The sequence below is a fragment of the Neomonachus schauinslandi genome, chromosome 12 (assembly GCF_002201575.2).
Source record: "Neomonachus schauinslandi chromosome 12, ASM220157v2, whole genome shotgun sequence".
Taxonomy (NCBI): domain Eukaryota; kingdom Metazoa; phylum Chordata; class Mammalia; order Carnivora; family Phocidae; genus Neomonachus; species Neomonachus schauinslandi.
The window spans coordinates 99,142,350-99,158,718 of record NC_058414.1 but is presented as its reverse complement, the minus strand read 5'-3'; the positions used below and the strand labels follow the sequence as shown (position 1 = coordinate 99,158,718).

The 16,369-nt window shown below is 64.4% G+C and overlaps 1 protein-coding gene across 1 annotated transcript in view; it reads right to left on the bottom strand.

Moving 5' to 3' along the window:
• The window catches only part of LOC110578640 (SCO-spondin-like), a 51,867-nt gene that overhangs the window by 23,740 nt on the left and 11,758 nt on the right, over positions 1 to 16,369 (bottom strand). The window contains 35 exon segments of the mRNA XM_044920115.1: positions 422 to 586; positions 855 to 890; positions 893 to 917; positions 920 to 960; positions 963 to 1,028; positions 1,951 to 2,042; positions 2,319 to 2,444; positions 2,528 to 2,657; positions 2,797 to 2,919; positions 3,037 to 3,216; positions 3,951 to 4,115; positions 4,200 to 4,366; positions 5,127 to 5,335; positions 5,579 to 5,691; positions 6,677 to 6,779; positions 8,048 to 8,250; positions 8,326 to 8,479; positions 9,056 to 9,165; positions 9,271 to 9,456; positions 9,777 to 9,881; positions 11,149 to 11,204; positions 11,342 to 11,495; positions 12,116 to 12,265; positions 12,373 to 12,555; positions 12,645 to 12,785; positions 12,903 to 13,055; positions 13,188 to 13,314; positions 13,316 to 13,423; positions 13,519 to 13,610; positions 14,409 to 14,645; positions 15,097 to 15,318; positions 15,515 to 15,625; positions 15,628 to 15,747; positions 15,945 to 16,114; positions 16,203 to 16,296. Coding sequence (XP_044776050.1) covers positions 422 to 586; positions 855 to 890; positions 893 to 917; positions 920 to 960; positions 963 to 1,028; positions 1,951 to 2,042; positions 2,319 to 2,444; positions 2,528 to 2,657; positions 2,797 to 2,919; positions 3,037 to 3,216; positions 3,951 to 4,115; positions 4,200 to 4,366; positions 5,127 to 5,335; positions 5,579 to 5,691; positions 6,677 to 6,779; positions 8,048 to 8,250; positions 8,326 to 8,479; positions 9,056 to 9,165; positions 9,271 to 9,456; positions 9,777 to 9,881; positions 11,149 to 11,204; positions 11,342 to 11,495; positions 12,116 to 12,265; positions 12,373 to 12,555; positions 12,645 to 12,785; positions 12,903 to 13,055; positions 13,188 to 13,314; positions 13,316 to 13,423; positions 13,519 to 13,610; positions 14,409 to 14,645; positions 15,097 to 15,318; positions 15,515 to 15,625; positions 15,628 to 15,747; positions 15,945 to 16,114; positions 16,203 to 16,296 — 4,617 coding nt within the window.

Here is a 16,369-nt window from a genome sequence, read left to right as displayed (position 1 = left end):
GCGCCCCAACACAAATATCCTTGAAAGGAGAGCAGTCACTGGGCCTGGGGTGGGGGGGGAGCTCAAAGGAGAAAGGCGAGGTAGACGGGGCCAGGGGCTTCTAAAGATGGGCCAGCTCTGCTTTTCGCAATTCCTGCAGTGAGTGGTTCTGTGGTTCTCAGCCACGTGCCTGGGAAGGAGACCTTGGGCAGGCAGGGGCAAAGAGCCCGAGCCTCGGGCCACAGTCCATGCCTGGTGCCCAGGGTACAGGAGCCAGAGGAGGGAGACGAGGACGTTCGGCAGCCTCTTAGCTCAGGGTCTGGCCTGGCCTGGAGCCAGAGGGCAGTGATGTGGGAAGGGGGTGAAGAGAGGTCTGCATCCCCAGGGGCTGGCTGGGCATGGCTGAGTAGAGAAGGGCAGGGGTGGCGGGGGAGGCTGGCACCTGTGCAGGGCTGCGTGTTGCAATCCCTGGTCTGGCTGTGAGGCCCCTGGCACTCGGGGTCCCCGGGAGTAACGCCAGAGCAGCTGTGCCCGCGTATCTGGATGCCTCCGTCACAGGGGGCCGAGCAGGCCGACCAGGGTGCCCACAGACCCCAGGCACTTGGCACTGTCAGGAAGAGCCAAGTCCATCATCATGGACCAGGGCAAAGGTGTGGGCAGGCAGTGGGGCGCAGGAGGGCCGGGGCTGCGTGGTGTGCGGGGTCTGAACTAGTTTCAGCTACATCCACATGGCCAGGGCTGTCCCAAACAGCCCCCAGGCTAGGCCCACCCTGTTAATCACAGGCTGGGGGCGGAGAAGCTTCAGGACAACAGGTCTGCTCTAGCCCCCTGCCTCCTCCCCGCCCCAGGTGTTTCAGGGGCAGAGGGGGGCGTACCTGGGCACACAGGGGGGCTGCAGGGCTCCTCCTGGTGGCCTCTCCTGGGCAGGATGTGTCCCCCCGGGGCTGGGGCAGAGCCGGGAATGACGGCGCCAACCCGGCCTCCTCCGACGGTAAGGCAGCTCCGGGAGCAGGAGGACCAGGGCGCCCAGGGGGGCCAGCCCGGCGCCTCTGGAGGGGAAAAGGGCAGGCCTTCCGCACAGGGGTCCTGGCAGAGCCGGGAGGCTTGGGAGGCCGGGTCGGGTCTGAGAAGCTATGGGGGCCAGGGAAGGACTCGTGAAGACGGGGAGTGCGTCTCTGGGCTCAGGCTCGGCCTCTGCCCCTCTGGGACCCCCACCCCCGGGCCCAGGTCTCACTCTCAAAGAATGGCCTCCTGCTCAGCCAAGCTCCAGCTCAGGCCGCACCCCCATCTGTGGCCCTGCTGGCACTTCACGTCCCCTACCCACCCTCACACTGTCCCCCAGCTCAACTCTTCCAGAGTCTTCTAAACACCTGTCCTTCGTTCAGCTTCAATGCTGGAAACCCAAGCCCCCACAGACACCTGTCAGTCAGACACCTGTGAATGCCCCAGCAGCCCTGCTCCACTGCCCCCTTCTTCTCACCCCTGCTGGGAGAGCCTGGCCCAGACCCCAGGGACCCCATTCTCACCTCCGTCGCGCCCACCTGCTCTGCAGTCTCTGCTGCACCTGCTCTCCTGAGGGGACCCCGGGCAGTGGAAGAGGGAAACAGTCTGGGCTCCTTCGTCTGGCGTCTCTGTTCTGATTGCCCACCCCAGCCTCATGCTCGGCCAACAGGACCAGCTTCACCCCTGCTCTCAGACACCCTGTTCCCCCAAGACCAGCCTGCTCGTGGCACCCGGGCTGTCTATGTGGGAGGAGGATGCCGCCTGGGCCCCACCCTCTGTCTTGTCCCCGACAAAGCCCCTGGCACCAAGGCTCCTTCTTGGACCGGAAGGCCGCACTGACCACCATGCAGGTGACCAGTGGCCCCGTCAATCCTGCTGTGTTCCTAGGGCGGCAATTGGAAGGAGGGAGGCAGGCATGAGGGTCGGGAGGTGGGTAGCAGGCTCCTGCATCTTGGCTCCTGAATGTACCTGTCCCGCACTCCACGTGGTAGGCCTGCAGCTCCTGACTGTCGCCTTCACATGGGGTGCCCCCAGAAGCAGCCAGAGGGTTGGAAGGGGATCTGGGGGGAGAGGCAGCCTCAGCATCCCCGCTCCTCTCCCTGCTTTCACCCGTCTTCCTTGTTTGCCTGTCCTCCAACCACCACCCTCCCTCCACCACCTCCTTCCCTTCCTTCTCCCATATTCCTTCCCCTCCCCCCACCAATGGCTCCATCCTGCACACCTTCCCCTCCCCACCCACCAATGGCTCCATCCTGCACACCTTTCCCTCCCCCCCATGGCTCCATCCTGCACACCTTCCCTTCCCCACCCCTCACCAATGGCTCCATCCTGCAGACCTGAACCTGGCCCTCACTCCAGAGCCACAGGAGCGGTCACAGGGACCCCAGGAGGACCAGGCTGACCAGCCACAGGGCACGGGGCAGCCCTCTGGTTCGCACAGCAGGGCCCCCTTCTCACACATGCTGCGGGGGAGGGGGAGGCAGAGGAGGTCAGGACTGGCTGGTCCCCTGACCCAGGTCCTCCCCACCAGAGCAGACACCCTCACCAGCGGCTGCAGTTGTCCAGGAGGAAGGGCACCCCCGGCTGCTTCAGCTCTTCACCCACGAGGCAAGGGCACTCAGAGAGGGGCAGGCAGTGAGCATCATGGAGGAGGAGCCCAGGGGGGCAGTGGCATCCTGGGGTGTAGGCAGGAGGGCCCTCAGGCCCAAGTATGGGGCAGCGGGGAGGGGAGGCTGGGGACCAAGGGCCGGCGAGTACCCCACACTCCCCCGAGGGCTCTGCCCGCCGCACTCCTGCTTGCTGGGGGTGCCTCACCCTCCAGACAGTGCCCGCTGCAGCTTCTGTTGGCCTCAGGATCCAAGCAGGAGGGCGGACACGGGGCCACCAGCCCCTTCCGGCACAGCTCAGCACCAACATGCACACGGCCCCGCCCACAGTCTGGTGGGAGAGAGACACTAGGTGGGGTGGGTACAGGAGGCCCGGTGACCTTCCCCCACAGCCCCACCCCCGCAGGGCTCCACCCTTGGATGCCCCCGCCCAGCCCAGCTTCCTTACCTGTGTCCCCTGTGCAGGGGTGCAGGGCGCATGGTGCCCCCTCGTGGGAGGCCCCGGGGCAGGGGGCACCACTGTTCTTGGGCGGGGGGTCCACACAGCTCCTCTGGCGACTCCGATGGCCGCCGCCACAGGAGACGCTGCAGGGCCCCCAGGCCCCCCACACAGCCCACGCCCCAGCCACTGTGAGGGAAAAAAGAATGGAGGTGGACCAGGTCAGCCCAAAGATACGCAGACTGTGCCGGAGAGAGTAAGGCAGCAGAGCAGAGAGGAGTCTGGACAGTGGCCAGCTACGTGGCCTAGGGCAGCACCACGGGGACTCCCGTGGTGATGGGTGAGCTTCCTCTCCTGTCCCAGGAAACCTCCCCTAGGTGGGTGGACCTGAGCAAAGAGCTCTAGGTGCCTCCCAGGATAAAGGCTCTGGTCCCTCCGAAAGGGCTGGGACAGTGGGACTCCTGGAGCAGGGCGCCTCCTGGTGGCAGCAGACAGAAACCATGTTAGGAGGCCGGGTGTGGTGCAGGGAGCCCCTCTGCCATGCAGAGGCAAGGTGGGGACTACTCCCTCAGATCTACAGAACAAAAGGGCTACAGGTCTTGGGCACAGCCTATTAACACCCTCAGTCTGAAGTGGGACCCGCTCTGCTGCTCTAGTTCCCACACTCGAGGTTAGGGACCCGTCCAGAACCACTCAGGCAGGAAAAGGGAAAAGGGCAGGGCCAGGGGCAGGCTTCCCGATTAGCCTTCTGGACGCACAAGGCTGGGACATCAGAAGGGGCTGGCCTCCTCGAGTCCCGGAGAGGAGCCTGGACCCTGGGGTCCCCAGGAGAGCAAGGGCATCCCCCTGGTGTGGGTCTTGGATGGGAGCCCACGGCAGGTGTTCCCACCCCGGGGTCCTGAGGAGGCCTGGGTGCCGGTTACCTGGGCAGGTCTGCACGAAGCAGGGCTGGCTGCGGAGCCTGTCGGACGGGCAGTTGCCCCCAGGCAGGGGAGGCCGCAGCAGGTCCCAGCGCTGGAAGGCGAGGCCCGGCCCACAGGTGCGGCTGCAGAGGCTCCAGCCAGACCAGGGCGCCAGCCCACAGTCCACTGCAGGGGGACGGGGAGGCGGGACTCCGAGGGGGCTCACGCAGGAGCGGGGCCCTCGGAGGTGTCCCCTGGCCAGGCACGTACCACAGCCGTCCTCAACGGAGCCGTCCTGGCAGTCCGGCCGCAGGTCACAGTGCCGCTCAGCCGGCAGGCACTCCCCATTACCACAGCTCAGCTGGCTCGGGGAGCAGAGGGCTCGCGAGGCCGGCAGCCCGGGCAGGGCCGTGGTGGGCACCGTGAAGGGCACAGGGCTCGCTGCCCGCGAGGTCGGGGGAAGGGAGCCACGTAAGTGATTCCTGACCCGATGATAAACTGAGCCCCTTCAACCTCAGGCCAAGAGCAGAGCGGCTTGTTGACCAGAGGTCCGGCCTCTCCTTTCTCCTGAAGCTTCCCACACCCCGGGCAGCCTTCTCTCTACTCTGTGTGGGTGAGACCCGGGGGTCTGTGCTCACTACAGGCTCTCACATGGTCTCTCTGCTTGCTAAGGGCTCTGAGTGTCCAGAGAGAGATCGAACTGTCTAGAAGAACAGTTCCTTCCCTAGGATACCCTCTTCTTGAATGGGTGCTCCCAGGGGTGCCCCTTCCCTGATTGAGAGGCTAGGCTTGGAGCATAGTAATCTACTTTCGATGGATGGATGGATGGACGGGTGAGGAATGATGGATGGGGTGGCTCAATGAATGCTGGAAGGCTGGCTGGGGGAGGGATGGGTGAATGGAGGGTGGGTGAATATACAGATGGGTAGATGGATGGATTAATGGATAGTTAGAGGAATCCACTCAAAGATCAGACAGGGTTTGTGGAACAGGTTAGGACCCGAGACCTGTCCCATTTGCCCCCTTGACCATCCCCAAAGACACACACATTCCTGGCTGTTTTACCCACTCAGTGTCTTTTCACTCTCTGCCACCCCCAGCCCCCCACAGTTCCTTCCCAGATGAGGTAGGAATAGGGGGCAGAGACTTCCCCAAACCTAAAGCCCTCTGGCCACTGCCACCCACATGACTGCAAACCCTCCAGGGTGCCCTGAGGGCCCCCCGTCGGAGCCGTCCAGACAGTCGTCCCTCCCGTCACACAGCTGCCCCTGCTCCACACATCCCAACACCTCACAGGGCACCTGGCCTGGGCTGCACCTTGCCGGGGGGAAGGGCTCCGGGGCGACGCTCTGGGCTGTGGGCACCACCACGGCCGGCTGACGGGACACCTGCCCACGGTGTCCTCCCTCCCTCGGCCCCCAACCTCCCTCCTCCTGACTGGTGTGCCCCCACCTCCTGCCTCTCTTGGGACCATGGAAAAGTCATGAGCCGCCTCAGGAGGCGTGGTCCTCGGCCCTTCTACAACCCTGACCTCAAGCTGTGTGATCTTGAGCCAAGTGGCTAACCCCCTGGGGCCTCTGCGTCCTCCATCAGGGACGTTGCTGGGATGAACAGGCTTAGAAGGCAGAAGACCACGGAATCTTACCAGCAGGGGCCACTGGGGTCACCTGGGATATGGGGGTGGTGGTCACGGTCTGCACAGATTCCCCAGGACTCAAGTGAGGAAGCTCGGAGGCTAGGGCCTGAGTCGCTGGTCCCTTCCCTGCGGGTGCAGGAGGGAGAGGGGTGAGGCCCACCAGCTCCCCTTCCGAGAGACGAAGCAGACACAGGCTCTGGGAAGGGCATCCAGGCTCTGGGTGGTGCAGGGTGAGGACAGACCATACCCCACCTTCTGAGGGGCTTCAGACCACAGATGAAGGGGGATTCCGCAGTCCAAGGAGCACAAGAGGGTTTTACATGAAAGGAGAAAAGAGCTTAGTTTGGAGCTGAGAGAGACACTCGGGGCAGCTTCCAAGTCAAAGGGACAGTACTGTTTAAGGCCCCACACCCGACAACTTCCTGGCAGCTACAGTGAAAAGGGGTTTGAGACTCTGCTTTGGCAACAAGAGATGAATATTAAAAGACAGCCGTTTTTCTAGAAGCAGATTTAGAATGACATTAGAATTCATCCCACGGTCTGCACGTTATGGACTCCAGTGATGATACAAGTTGCTTCATCTGCTTTTTACAAAAGAACAGCCCACTCCTCCCCCACCTCGCTCTGGGACAGCTCTCCTCGGGCCAACGCGCAGGTGACAGATCAGGCAGCCGCAGGGAGCTCCTTCCTCGTCCAGTTTAGGATCTTGCTAACTTGGTGACCCCATCCTCCCTGTCATTTGCTGCCAGCAAGCCCTTCCGAAAGGGGTGCCTGGCTGCATTCGTGGGTGAGCGGAGGGACTGCAGGTGGGGCCGGGCAGCGTTCCACAGCCCCAGGGAGACCTGTCCCGGCCAGGGACCTGGGGAAGGCAGCAATACCGCAGGGCCCAGGCTCGGCCCTGGGAGCCAGCCTGGGGCATCCAACCCTGGAATCCAGAAGGGTGGGCGGGGGCAGGATTTGGCCAAGGAGGCCATGGGGACCAGGTCTTCCTCCTCGAGGCCACCCTGCTCCACTGAGGGATGTCAGGGGTCAGCAGGAGACTGACCGCTGAGATGTAATGGTCCCTCACCCTGCGGGCTGGGGACGGGGGACCTGGAGTTTGTGCACATACCTGTGGGGGGTATGGATGACCCTCGCGAGGGATGCCAGTGTTCGGCCTCTGCCAGAGCTTGTGGAGGGAGAGGGCTCAGCCTGGGCCCCAAGGGCAGTGCTGCCTGGCGACTAGGCACCCACCTCTCATTCCCATTGAGATGCATCTGGGTCCCACGGCCCCTCCGCTGTCCTCAAAGTGCAGGGTAGAGCTGGGGAGTGGAGCCCCACTGCCCTGCACACCTCCGGGCTGGACACCCCAGGTACTGGGAGCTCAGGGGCTCCTCTCACTGCCTCACCTAGGATTCTGCTTCAGCTCCTGCCCCCCAAAACCCCTGTCTTCCCCCGGCATCCACACATGTGGGCCTCAGCGCTATGATCACTCTCCCCTCTGGGTTCCTGACCAGGCTCTTCTCCAGAGGGAGTGTCTACCCCTCAGCTCCACAGTACAGAACTCCCTCATCTTTCTAGCCTTTTCCAGGAAGCCTCTGGGGACCCCAGGGACAAATAGGGCTCTTCCCAGCTCTGAGCGCCTGAGGCCCTGGTGCCAGCCCTGTGGGCATAACTTCACTACCCAGTGGTGAAGACCTCTCCGATCTCCCAAACTCCTCCAGCACAGGCATCTGCCTGGGGCTTCTCTGCCCCTCTGGCCTCCAGCTGCCCATCCAGTACCGGGCTGGACCCCAGAAGTCTCACGGGCTGAGGCAGACTACAAGAGCTGACCAGGGATGCACAGAGAGGCAATGCTGGCTGAAGGCGTGAAGAGAGGGTGGAAGACGGCGGGGCAAGCGAACATGGCTGCTGAGGACCCGGGGCCGGGGCTCCCCATGCCCTGCACCCCCCTCCTGCTGGACCTGCAGCTCCCCACTCACCTCTGTGGGCTGGGGGGGCAGCTGTCCAGGCTGGGTGGACGAGAGCACTGGGGTCCTGGCTGTGGACCAGACTCTGAGAAGACAAATCATCAAGGACTCCAGGGGCTCTCCCAACCTCAGAGCAGCACCCCCAGCCCCCAGCAGGGTGGTCAGTGCCCTCTCTGGGTGGGCCCAGCGCAGGGCAGGGCTGGGGCACTCTGGAAGGGCACTGCCCGCTAAGACTAGATGAAGTGGACACTATCCCAGTGGTTTTCAGTGTATTAACCCCCCTGGAGGGCTTGTAAAGCAGATTTCTCTTACAGGCTCAAGGGTCTTTCTCAGTAGGTCTGAGCTGGGGCCTGAGAATCTGCATTGCTCACAACATCCAGGGGATGCTGATGCTGCTGGTCCAGGGGCCACATTTTGAGAACCACTAACCTCCAGACTCTAGGAAAAGGGCATCGCATCCGAGCATCCCATGGTGGGAGGGGCCTCCCGCCACGGGCACCTCAGGGCTGAAGGTGGCTCAGGGCATCTCTCACAGGCCGGCCCCTCCAAGGCGGAGCTGGGCAGCAGGGCACCCCATACCTGTCAGTGGCTGCGGGCAGGGGCACGCAGCCCTCCTCGTCGGAGCCATCCTCACAGTCCTTCAGCCCGTCGCACGGCTCCCCCCGCGGAGCCCACTCACCAGCGGCACAGCGGTGCCCGCCCCCTGGGCACGGGGGCACCGCCAGCGGGGACACTGCTGGGAGGGGATGGCTGAGGGCTCCCGTCGGCCCCTCCCCCTGCGCTGCCCCTCCCTCCCCCAGCCCACCGGTACCTGGCTCACAGCCCAGCAGCTCCACCTGCAGGGAGATGCTGCGGTTGGCGTGGCCGCGGCGGACCCGGGGCCACACCCGGACATGCTGTGCCTGCACCATCTGGCCAAAGGTCTGCACTGTGGGGGCCCCGTCCTCCCGGTTCCTAGGGGAAAGCTGCAGAGACGGGGCGGCCCGTTCACCGGGCCCAGTGCTGGCCTTTTCTCCAGGCTGCCTCCCCTGACCCCACTGAGTAGGCCCGCCCAATTCAAGCCCCCCAAACTTCAAGGCACGAAGAGCTCCGGCTCTCCTGGCATGACTCATCAGGATCCCTCAAGGCTGTGGGTTCTGGCCCTGGTGCCCCAAGGGCAGGGGCCGGGTTGTGCCCATTCCTGTATCCCCAGAGACAGAATTCAGAGCAAATACATGGTTCCTCCTGCTTCGGGAGGCTTGTCTCCCTGGGGAGGCTACAAACCCGTAAGGGCAGGGCTGTGTCCCAGCTGCTCTTGACGTGGTCCCTACGATCCTCAATGAGCTTGATGTCCCCTTACCCCCCCCCCCCAGAGCTTTGCACACCTGCCCTGCACCTCAGCCACTGTGATAGCTTCTGATGCCCTTTTGACAGCCCCTGTTCCTGACAGGTGTCCAACAGGCCTCTAAGGTAGGAATGTCCCTCAGGGAGACTGGAAGGCGCTCAGGGACAAAGACAAAGACAAAGAAGGCCACTGGCCCAGGAGGCTCGGGCAGCCGTACCTTGGCTGGGGGCAGGATACCAGGCAGGATATCGGTATAGTTGTGCCAGTGTAGACCATCGCTGCTGAACTGGAGCAAGGCCGAGGACCCAGCCCCCTGCCCCATGATGCCTGGGGGGTGGGGCAGGGGTCCGAGCTGAAAGAGTGAGCCCCACCCCCAGCCCACCATCACCGCCCAGTCCTCCGGCCCCCGCCCCCCGCCCCCACTGCACTGACCAGTGAGGTTCCGGGGCAGCAGCAGGTCCAGCAGCAGGTAGGGGGGCCGGGTGTGCCGCTGAGTGCTCCGACCCGGATAGCCAGGCCCCTTGGTGGGAGCCCCTAGGAGGGCAGCCTGGGCGGGGGGCTCCAGCTTCAGGCTTCCCTCGGGGAGTCGGGCCAGGCCCAGCGGGGAATAGCGGGGGTCTGAGTGCAGAGGAGAGAGGGGCTGGAGTGGGAGAAGGGCAGGCGGTGGCAGGAGCCTCCCAGGGGTACAGTCAGGAGGTCACCAGGGGAGCTGAGGCATGCCAGGGGCCCCACGTTGACCTTGACCCGGGATGGAAGGGTGGTCCAGAGAGGGCAGTCAGACCAGCAACTTGAGCCAGGATGACTTCCAGATCCTTAGGATAACTGTCCTCCCATGGAAGGCGGGGGTAAATCCCAGTGAGCCAGCCTGCCTCCCCTCCTGGCTGGGTGACCCCTGGGCAATGTCCACTCTCCATTCCACGACAGCTCGTGGCCCTCACCTCCAGGCGGAGGCAGAACGTAGGTGACCAGAGGGGGTCCGATCTGGGCACTGAAGGCTGGAGAGGGGGCAGGAGTGGCCAGGGGGCGGACCGTCTGGTTCTCTCCTGTGTAGGGAAACTCAGGGTTCAGGAGAGAGAGACTTGCAGATAGGCTCACACTGGCCCCTGCCCCGGCACCCAGGTCTCTCCCCACTTCTTGGAGCACTTTCTCTCCCAGGACTTCCCGGGAGCCCCCAGAACAACCTCCCAGCTGGGAAAGGTCTGTCCTCCTTCCCTTGGCATGAGCTGACGGTTTCCACTTCCACTGAATATTTAGAGAACGTAGAATAAAACCACCAGTCTGAAATCACTTCAGGCCTACTGTTGCTAATAGGGGACTTCTGTGGGCACTATGTAAGGGTATCTCTGGATGGAAGCAGGGTTGGGGTCTAGCTCCCACTTGCCAACTAACTTGTACAGTGAACAACCTGTACAACTGTGTATGCTGGCTCTCCTCTAACCTCAGCTGCCTGTAGGTACACTTTACAGATAAGGAATCTGGACCCATAAACACATCAGTTTTCGAGTCTTTGTATTTTCCTGTTTCATTTATTTATTTTTATCTTTTTAAAGATTTTATTTATTTATTTGACAGAGATAAACAGAGGTAGCGACAGACAGCATGAGTGGGGAGGAGAGGGAGAAGCAGGCTCCCCGCTGAGCAGGGGCCAGGACCCTGGGATCATGACCTGAGCCAGACGCAGATGCTCAACCAACTGAGCCACCCAGGTGCCCCTTGCTGTTTCATTTATAACTCGGTTTCCTCTTTAAAAAGTTCAGCTTTAGGCACCTGAGTGGCTTAGTCGTTAAGCGCCTGCCTTCGGCTAAGGTCACGGTCCCAGGGTCCCGGGATCGAGCCCCGCATCGGGCTCCCTGCTCAGCGGTGAGCCTGCTTCTCCCTCTCCCACTTCCCCTGCTTATGTTCCTGCTCTCGCTATCTCTCTCTGTCAAATAAATAAGTAAAATCTTTAAAAAAAAATAAAAATAAAAAGTTCAACTTTGTCTCAGTTGCTCTTAGGGGAAAGGGAAGGAACCAGACCTGGCCCAATAGAACCAGAGAAAAGAAAGCACCCTCAAGGCGGGAGGCAGAAAGCTTCAAAAGGACAGAGGAGGCAGGCAGAGATGGAGACCTGACCTCAGGAGGGCAGAGACCACCCAGAGGGCCCCTTCCTTCCCCAGCATCCAGGACCCAGGCTCCCACTACCCTGAGGCCTGGGTAGCCATGCCCCCCCCCCCCCCCCCCCGGACTCAGTGCTGCCACCTGGGGCTCCTGCTGAGCACCTGCTGTCCTCCTGCCGTTGGGGTCCCCCTGCCATTCCCCAGACCCACTCACCAGGCGGGGCGCAGCGGCAACATGAACCTCCCATTCCCTCCACCAGGACCCAGTCCCGTGGACACAAGAGTCAGGCTGGACATGCCGAGCTGGCCACTGCCAACCTCTGACGCAGTCTATCAGCTGCCTGCAACCCTGGCCTTTGCACCCTGCGCCTCCCCCGGCCCGGCCCAGGCCCCTCTGCCCCCTCAGCTGGGGGCAACTGCCCAGTGGGCAGTACGGGGAGCAGCGCACGGTGCTGCTAGGCAGACACTGGCAGACCGTGCAGGGGCCCTCTCGCCAGCGCTCCCCCACGCCGCGGAGCCGGCCCTGCCGCTCACAGCCCGCACAGGCCTCCGTCCGGCACCCGGAAGAAGGGCCGCCGCATGCCTGCCCAGCGGGCTCACCCAGGCCACCAACCTGTCCTGATTTGCCTCGAGTGAGTGGCTTCCCAGGACTTCCCAGTGATAAAACCGGGACAGTCCTGGGCCGACTGGGATGCTCGGGCTCCCTATCACCCAGATCCCACCCCTGCACCCGAGAAACTGCAACTAGCCCCAGAGAGGGGTGTGGAAGCAAGCTGTGCCACAACCCTGGCCCGTGGAGCCCATTTCAGAGGGGGGTGGGCAGGCAGATATGACTACACCCCTGCAACCCTCCCCCCACCAACCCCACTACCTTCAGAGGCATGGGGGTGCAAACCAGAGGACCCATACCTGACCCTAGATTTGTGGGCTTCCTACATCCCCCTTTCGGACTTGGAGGGTGTAACACTGATGCAGGAGAAGACCAGGGGTTCCCCAAAACTGTGCTGGGAGTCCTGGTGTTTAGACTAATAAGGCTCAGAGTTGGGGGGGTTCCTCATCTGGGGTCCATGGTGCATATGGAAGCATCTCGAGTGAGAAAGAGCTCACCAGCAGCTTCCTAACTGGGAGCCAGAGGCGAGGGGAAAAGGTCCCTGCGGGTCCCCAGGGAGGGTGCAAGTACCTGCGGGCCTTGCGGTGGATGCCTCGGCACTGGCGACCTTGGCCGGAGAGGTGGGGGTTGTTGGGGCTCCGGAAGGACCACTGAATGTTCTGGCTCCCACAGGGGCCCAAGCACTCAGCCCAGGGGGACCAGGAGGACCAGCCACAGTTCACTGAGGGAGGGCCAAGAGTCAGGGGCTGGAAGAGGGCTGGGTGCCCAGCTGGGCGGCCCGGGAGGGGACGAGGGAGGCCCGAGGAAAGGCCAAGGGCAGGGCCTCACCGGCACAGCCAGGGTCGGGCCGACAGCGCTGAGGCCACCCGTCCTGGCAGGTGCAGAGCTGGCAGTCGGCCTCGATGCGCTGCCCGGGCCACTACCGCTTGTCATCCAGCAGGCAGGGGCACTGCCGCGGCCACATGCCCCGCCCCTCGCTGCCCAGCACCTGGCCTGCAGGGCACCAGCAGCCTAGGGGAGGCCCAGGGTGAGGCTTCCCTGCAGAGAGCTCCACCTCTGCAGACACACCTGCCACCCCCCGGGCCCAGAGGCCCCCTTACCTGGGCCGCTGCAGGTCTGGTTAGCCGCGCACACAGCCTGACCAGAGATTTCAGCACAAGTCAGGGGGCAGGGGGCACAGGGCCAGAACACCAGCTGCCCAGAGCAGGTGGCACTGGGGCAGCCATCCTGAGTCCAGGGCCCTGAGAGAAAATCAGAACCAGAGTCTGGGAAAGGTGGGTCCCCTGCAGACACAAGCCACCCACCAGCAAGCCCACCACACCCTCCTCCCAGCTGTGCCCCCCCTTCCTGGCACTCACTGGTCTGGCGGGTGGTGGGAGGGCCCCCGGGCAGCATGGCACAGGTCCGGTCCCCATTCTGGGGAGGGTGGCACTGTCGCTGACGGGTCATGGTGCCCATGCATGGCTCAGCGCATGGGGACCAGGGAGACCAGGAGGTCCATTCGCCACCCACTGTGAGCAGGAGGGGCAGGACGCGTTGGTGGGCGTGAGGCCAGGCTGTGAGCCCTGTGGCCTTCCTCTCCCTTGCTCTCTCTGGGCCTCCACCTGCCCCGCTGGCCCTCCCAGGCACCCCAGGCCCCTCACCTGGGCAGGCGGCCGTGAAGCAGGCCTGAGTCTGGTGCTCGGGGCCTGGGCAGTGCTGCAGCATGGGGAGACCCGGCGGGGAGCAGTGGCGGCTCCGGCCCTGCACCCCAGGCCCCCACGTCCGTCCGGCTGCACGGCCCCCACGAGTTCCAGGCGCCCCAGGCCCCACAGCCCTGCTCTTCTGGGGAAGGCCCTAGCTCCCCGGCCCATTCACAGTCAGGCTGCCCGTCACAAACCTGGGGAGGGAACAGGAGCAAGGTTCCTCTCGAGCTGGTGGCACAACGGCTCTGTTTCCTGCGTCACCCACTCCCCCCCCTCCCCGCCCCCTCACCAGCTGGAAACTGATGCAGAGGCCATCAGGGCAGGAGTATTCCGGGCAGGGAGCCCTGGTCCCGTTGGGGCCTCCTGGGGCTGTCATCCCCTCTGAGGGGAAGGGAAGAGAAAACAGACCAGGAGTGAGAACTGCTCACCCCCCCCCCCCCCCCAGCCGCCTTGGCCTCCGTCAGGGGAGCAGTGTCCCTCCCACAGCCCAGCTCATCCTCGCCCTGGGAACAGTCAGCGATCCCATCACAGAGCTGCTCAGGGCTCAGGCACAGCTGGGGAGCCAAACCACAGGGGGCAGCTCGGGGGGGTGGGTGGGGGGAGCCTGTGGGCACCAGAGGAGTGTCCCGTTGAGCCCCTGCGCCTCCCTCCCACTCTCTGCAGAGGGGCCGGCAGGGGGGAACCAAAGCAGGGGAGGGCAAGCAGGAGGCAGAGCCAACACTGAACCTGAACCTAGCTCAAAAACACCTTTGGGAGGGGTCCAGGAGGGTCAGGCAGACCTGGGGAGGAGTCGGAGCCCGTGGACAGCTGCCCCCTCCACCCAGGGACCGGTGGCCGGGACAGGAAGGGCTGCTTCGCAGGGGCACAAAGGGAACGCCCGGGTCTGGGGGTTGGAGCTGGAGGGCTAGCCCTCCAAACAGGCTCACTTCCCGTGCCTGCAGAGCCGCTGCCCACTCTCTTATCCCTTCTTGCCCAAATGTGGGCAGACAAAAGCCCCTTTCTTCTCTCCCCTGGGCCTGGGTGGGAGGGCAAAGATCTTCAAAGAGAGTTGCGTGAAAAAGATCAAAGGAGGCTCTGAGGCCGCAGACCTAAGCGGCACTCGGGGCGGCAGGCGCGCGGCTGGGGCCGGGGGTGGGGAGAGACGGGGCCCCGCCGGCTCCGCGGCGGCCGGGCTCTCACCGCAGGCGGCGGGGCCCTCGTCCGAGCCGTCGGGGCAGTGCGGCACGCCGTCGCACAGCTGCGCGGGGGCCACGCAGTGCGGGCCGCGGGCGCAGGGCGCGGGGTGCGGGGCGCAGGGCGGGCCGCAGCCGTGCTCGTCGCTGCCGTCGGCGCAGTCCTCCTCGCGGCCGCAGCGCCAGCCCCGGGGCGCGCACTCGCCGCAGCCGCACGGGAATTCGAGGGGGCCGCAGGGCGGCGCTGCGGCGGGCACCCGCGCTAGACCCGGCGTGGGGAGCGGGCTGCCCGGGCCGCCCGGCCCCTCCGCCTCCGCCGCCCGCCTCCCCGCGCCGGCCCTGCCGGCCCCTCTGCTGCGGCCGGACTTCCCCCACCTCCAGCCCCTCCCCACGTCCAGGCGCTCCCGCATTTCGCCGCCTCCTCCCCCCCACTGGCTTCCCAAAAGCTCTCCCCTCGCCCAGGAATTGCATTGAGCACCCCAATCCCCTCATGTCAGTGGGAGCGCCTCGGACGTCAAGAAGTAAGACCGGGACTCTTCCAGGCCCTCTCAAACCCCTTTCAGGAGGCTGGGTCTGTGCCCGCTCCTCACCCCCAGCACCTGCCCCAGTGCCTCCCTCTGAGATGCTCTCCCCATCCCTCTTTCCCAGGCCTCCGGATTCCAGCTCTCTCATCCCTTTTCCTCCAGGACACTCACCGGGGCTGGCGCTGACCCGGGGAGTTGGTGCAGTTGCCCCAAAGCCCGCGGAAGGGCCAGGCACAGTGCCCGCTGGGGCAGTGGGCAGCGAAGGGAAGGGGCAGTGCCCGGGTCCCTCGTCGGCTCCATCCGGGCAGTCCCAGATCCTGTCACACAGCAGGACGGCCCCCACGCAGGTGCCATCAACGCAGGACAGCTCCCCAGGAGAGCAGTTCAGCTGCCCTGCAGCGGGAGAAAGCGGGAGCTGGTCCCAAGGCACTGCCCCTTAAGCTGGCTGTTTGGGGTGCCCCCATTCACACACCTGCGGGTGCGAGCTTCCTAGCAGGAACCTGAACTGGTGAAGGAGGGGAGGCAGGAAGGTTGGGGCTCAGTGGGAGGGGCTGCCTGGTGGACTGGAGTCCTGAGCTAGCCCACCCACCCAGACAGGCCTCCTGGTCAGCGGCGTCCGGACAGTCGGGATGCCCGTCACAGAGCAGGGCGGGGGGCAGGCAGCGCCCATCAGTGCAAGCCAGCGTGTCATGGGGGCATGGCAGCCCTGCTCGTCCGTCCCGTCTCCACAGTCGTCCTGCCTGTCACAGAGCAGGGCCAGGGGCAGGCAGTGGCCGGAGCGGCAAGACATCTGCCCCTCCCCACAGCCTGGCGTGGCACAGCCTGGCATGGGGCAAGCAGGCAGGGTCAGGATGACAAAGGGTCCTAGAGGAGCCCCCCGACGCCGGAAAGACCAGAAGAGCCCTGCCCACCAGCCGTAACTGCTGCCACTGTGAGGAGCAGCTCAGGACACGCTGTAGCGACGCGTTCGAGGACTGACCGTCACTCAGCCACTGCCCCAGGCAGGCAAGGACACTCACGCTCCTCGTCTGAGCCATCGCCACAGTCATCCTGGTTGTCACAAAGCCACCTGTGGGGCACACAGTGCCCACTCTCCCGGCATGGGGCCTCTCCCTCCGCACAGCCAGGCTCCAGCTCCTCACAGCAGGTACTGTCACTCTCGCAGAGCCACTGGCTTTCCTGGCATGTGCTGAGCGCACAGCATCCTGGGATCAGTCACAGCGCTGGGCTTTGCCAGCCCGGGGGTAGAGGGGCTCCCCAGGACCCCCCCCACTCACCAGTTCCCACAGTCCTTCTGTAGCACAGTCCCTGGCGGGAAGAAGCTGCCCCCTGACTCACAGGGGCAGGAAGCTGGTTCTAAGCAGACTCCTCCTGGGGTCACAGAGGGCAGGACTGGAGCAAAAGGGGCACAGCGGCCCCTAGTGCCAGCCCTGTCACCGTGGCC